The sequence below is a fragment of the Otolemur garnettii genome, unplaced genomic scaffold (genome assembly GCF_000181295.1).
Source record: "Otolemur garnettii isolate 467f Iridium unplaced genomic scaffold, OtoGar3 scaffold00214, whole genome shotgun sequence".
NCBI classification, from domain to species: domain Eukaryota; kingdom Metazoa; phylum Chordata; class Mammalia; order Primates; family Galagidae; genus Otolemur; species Otolemur garnettii.
The window spans coordinates 101279-102177 of NW_003852609.1; the positions used below are offsets into that span (position 1 = coordinate 101279).

At 28.7% G+C, this 899-nt stretch overlaps 1 protein-coding gene across 1 annotated transcript in view; it reads right to left on the bottom strand.

The window, feature by feature from the left end:
- ARAP2 (ArfGAP with RhoGAP domain, ankyrin repeat and PH domain 2) overlaps positions 1-899 on the bottom strand; it is a gene marked incomplete at its 3' end in the record, with an annotated part of 118650 nt that overhangs the window by 97554 nt on the left and 20197 nt on the right. The window contains 1 exon segment of the mRNA XM_023507995.1: positions 51-142. Coding sequence (XP_023363763.1) covers positions 51-142 — 92 coding nt within the window.

Here is an 899-nt window from a genome sequence, read left to right on the forward strand (position 1 = left end):
ACAACAATCTTTTTCTAAAGAATGAATCCTCATCAATTGGGACCTCCTACCTTGATCTGATGATAAAAGAGGTGCCAGTAACCGCTGGTTCCCCTTTGAGAGTTTCTTCACGGGTCAAAAATTCATTCCTTATAGATTTCTTCTGTATTTAAAAAAAATACATACAGTTTTATGTTTTGGGATTCGTGTGTGTGCATAGCAATATCCTACAAAGATCCACAATATCTGAGTTTAGTTTTATTAAATATATGTCTAGTCACTTAGATCAATTTCCAGGGAAAATAAATTGGGAAGACTACATTAAACAGTAGCTTTTTGATAATCCTTTGTTACTATTTTACTGAGATCATTAGTAAATCATCAATTCGGCCTAGGAAAAAAAGGTGCTAACCAAGAACAAAATTCATGTATTTGCACTTACCAGCTTTATTTTTGTCTTCCAACTTCTCCTTTATCAAGACCAAGAAATAAAATAGCAAAAAATCACAAGTGCTAAATAGGAAAGACTTAGTGATGAACTAAATAATTTAAAAAAAAAATATATATATATATATAGTTAGAAGTCTATGCCCTCAGGAAATCTGCATTTATACATAAGGCAAAGTAAGATATAGAGTTGTTATGTTTTATGGGATTGTTTGTTTTTAATTAAAAGAACTTGATCTTGTGGCAAATTTTTAAAATTCACAATCCTATATCCCTGAAATCAAAATGAAAATGTTTATGGAATACATATTTTTAAAGATATATATTTACCATAATTTTACTGAACACAATTTTTGCTGACTAGAAATTTCATTTGTCAATCTAATATATCCCTTGAATAACTTAAAAGAAAATGAAGAAGCATATATATAGGCCATAATAAATACTTACTGAAGATATTCAATTATTTAGCT